At 36.0% G+C, this 1,514-nt stretch overlaps 1 protein-coding gene across 2 annotated transcripts in view; it reads left to right on the forward strand.

Moving 5' to 3' along the window:
- The window catches only part of LOC107564128 (keratin, type I cytoskeletal 18-like), an 11,964-nt gene extending 10,995 nt beyond the window's left edge, over positions 1-969 (forward strand). The window contains exon 10 of one of the 2 annotated variants that reach the window (XM_016249135.1): positions 26-969. In XM_016249135.1, the coding sequence (XP_016104621.1) occupies positions 26-149 (124 nt within the window). In that variant the 3' untranslated portion in view covers positions 150-969. Of the gene's footprint in view, positions 1-20 lie in introns of both variants that reach the window. The other variant, XM_016249136.1, reaches the window with a different exon arrangement.
- The last annotated feature ends 545 nt before the right edge of the window (positions 970-1,514 follow it).

The following is a 1,514-nucleotide window of genomic DNA, read 5'->3' on the forward strand; positions in this document are numbered from 1 at the left end:
AAGAGGAGTTGGCAGAACAACTGGGGTTAGAGATGGAAAAGTTGCTAGATGAGAAAGAGGAGTTGGAAGAACTGGAGTTAGCGAAGGCAGGGGCGCCCCCAAGGGTTGGCCATAAACTCTGGCCCCCCCTGTGGCCACCCATAGAATAATTTTGCAGTGGGTACTATTAATTTAAATGCATAATGTAAATTCACAATAGTTCACGAAGTGAACGAAAATAAAATGCAGCACCCGCTGCAGCCACAAAAAAAGATTGTAGATTGGCGCCACCAGAGTAGCTGTTTCACTGCCCTTCTAAACATTCTTTATTGTTATGAAAATAACCCAAAGCTCATAAAAATCACATACCAGTTATATACTATGGTAATCGTGTGTTTATTAGCTTCATGTTCTTGTGTAGAAACGTTTCTCTGGGTTTGCTGTGGACAGAACACAACGCGGAAGTGTAAGGGAAGCATGTCATCGGGTTATGAACGCGTATTATGAGTGACAGTGAATGAGCTTCATCGGAGTCAGAACAGCTATTGCGGAAGAGAAAACATACTGAGACAGCGCTGGAAGTAGCTAATGCTCATCAGATTGTGTAAATCAGTGGAAAATTAATAGGAATGATGATTCTGTCTGAAGGAATATGAAGTAAAAGTGTAAATATATCAATTTTGCTCCCAAGTATGCTCACTTTTGGTCTATAAGCCCTTAATGATGCTGTTCAGTAAATCGGTGAACACATTCATATTCAGCATTCATATTCAGACAAGACTGAATATGAATGCTTTTTTAAATTCTATTCAAAATACCATACATTGCTGAATTATTATTTAGCAATCCTGGCATAAATTAAGAAATGACTTTCACTGCAACCGATTTTTATCATTCAGTGGTCAAATATCAAAGCTGGAGTCTTTAATCTTTCTAATGATACACGGTTTGTCCAGATCAAGTAAGATTGTGATGTTTAAGCGTGCTGTGAAACAATAATAATCTGAGACCGCCGGCAGAGATTTAACTAAATATCGTCCTTTTGTTTGATTTAATTATTTTAAGGAAAATAACTACACTATTTAAAGAGTAATTAATTGCTAATTAAAATTATATTGTTACATTAACCAGAAACAATGGTAAATAAGTATAACACACATTACACTAAATTCCTTTTATTTTTGTTCTTCAACTCTGTCTTTCTGTCCTTCTTATTGCTCAAATTTGCTCAATTTTTCTTTGTGATGACCATGACTATTTTATCAATCTCCTGTACCACAATAAAACATGTATGAGCGTCATTTCCTTGGCTAGTGTTGTTATTTTAGAATGTAAATTACCAATCGGAAGTTTGGGGTCCGTAAGAACTTTTGTTTTTGAAAGAAAATGATACATTCCGCACCAAAAGTGACAGCAAGACATTTATAATATTGCAAAAGATTTCTATTTATCAAAGAATGCAGGGGGCAGTTGCATAAACCTAGCCTCTATGTTAAGACAATGTCTTAAGTATGAGTTTGGCCAACTAGCTGTTA

This window comes from Sinocyclocheilus grahami, unplaced genomic scaffold (assembly GCF_001515645.1).
Source record: "Sinocyclocheilus grahami isolate Dianchi unplaced genomic scaffold, SAMN03320097.WGS_v1.1 scaffold913.1, whole genome shotgun sequence".
NCBI lineage: Eukaryota > Metazoa > Chordata > Actinopteri > Cypriniformes > Cyprinidae > Sinocyclocheilus > Sinocyclocheilus grahami.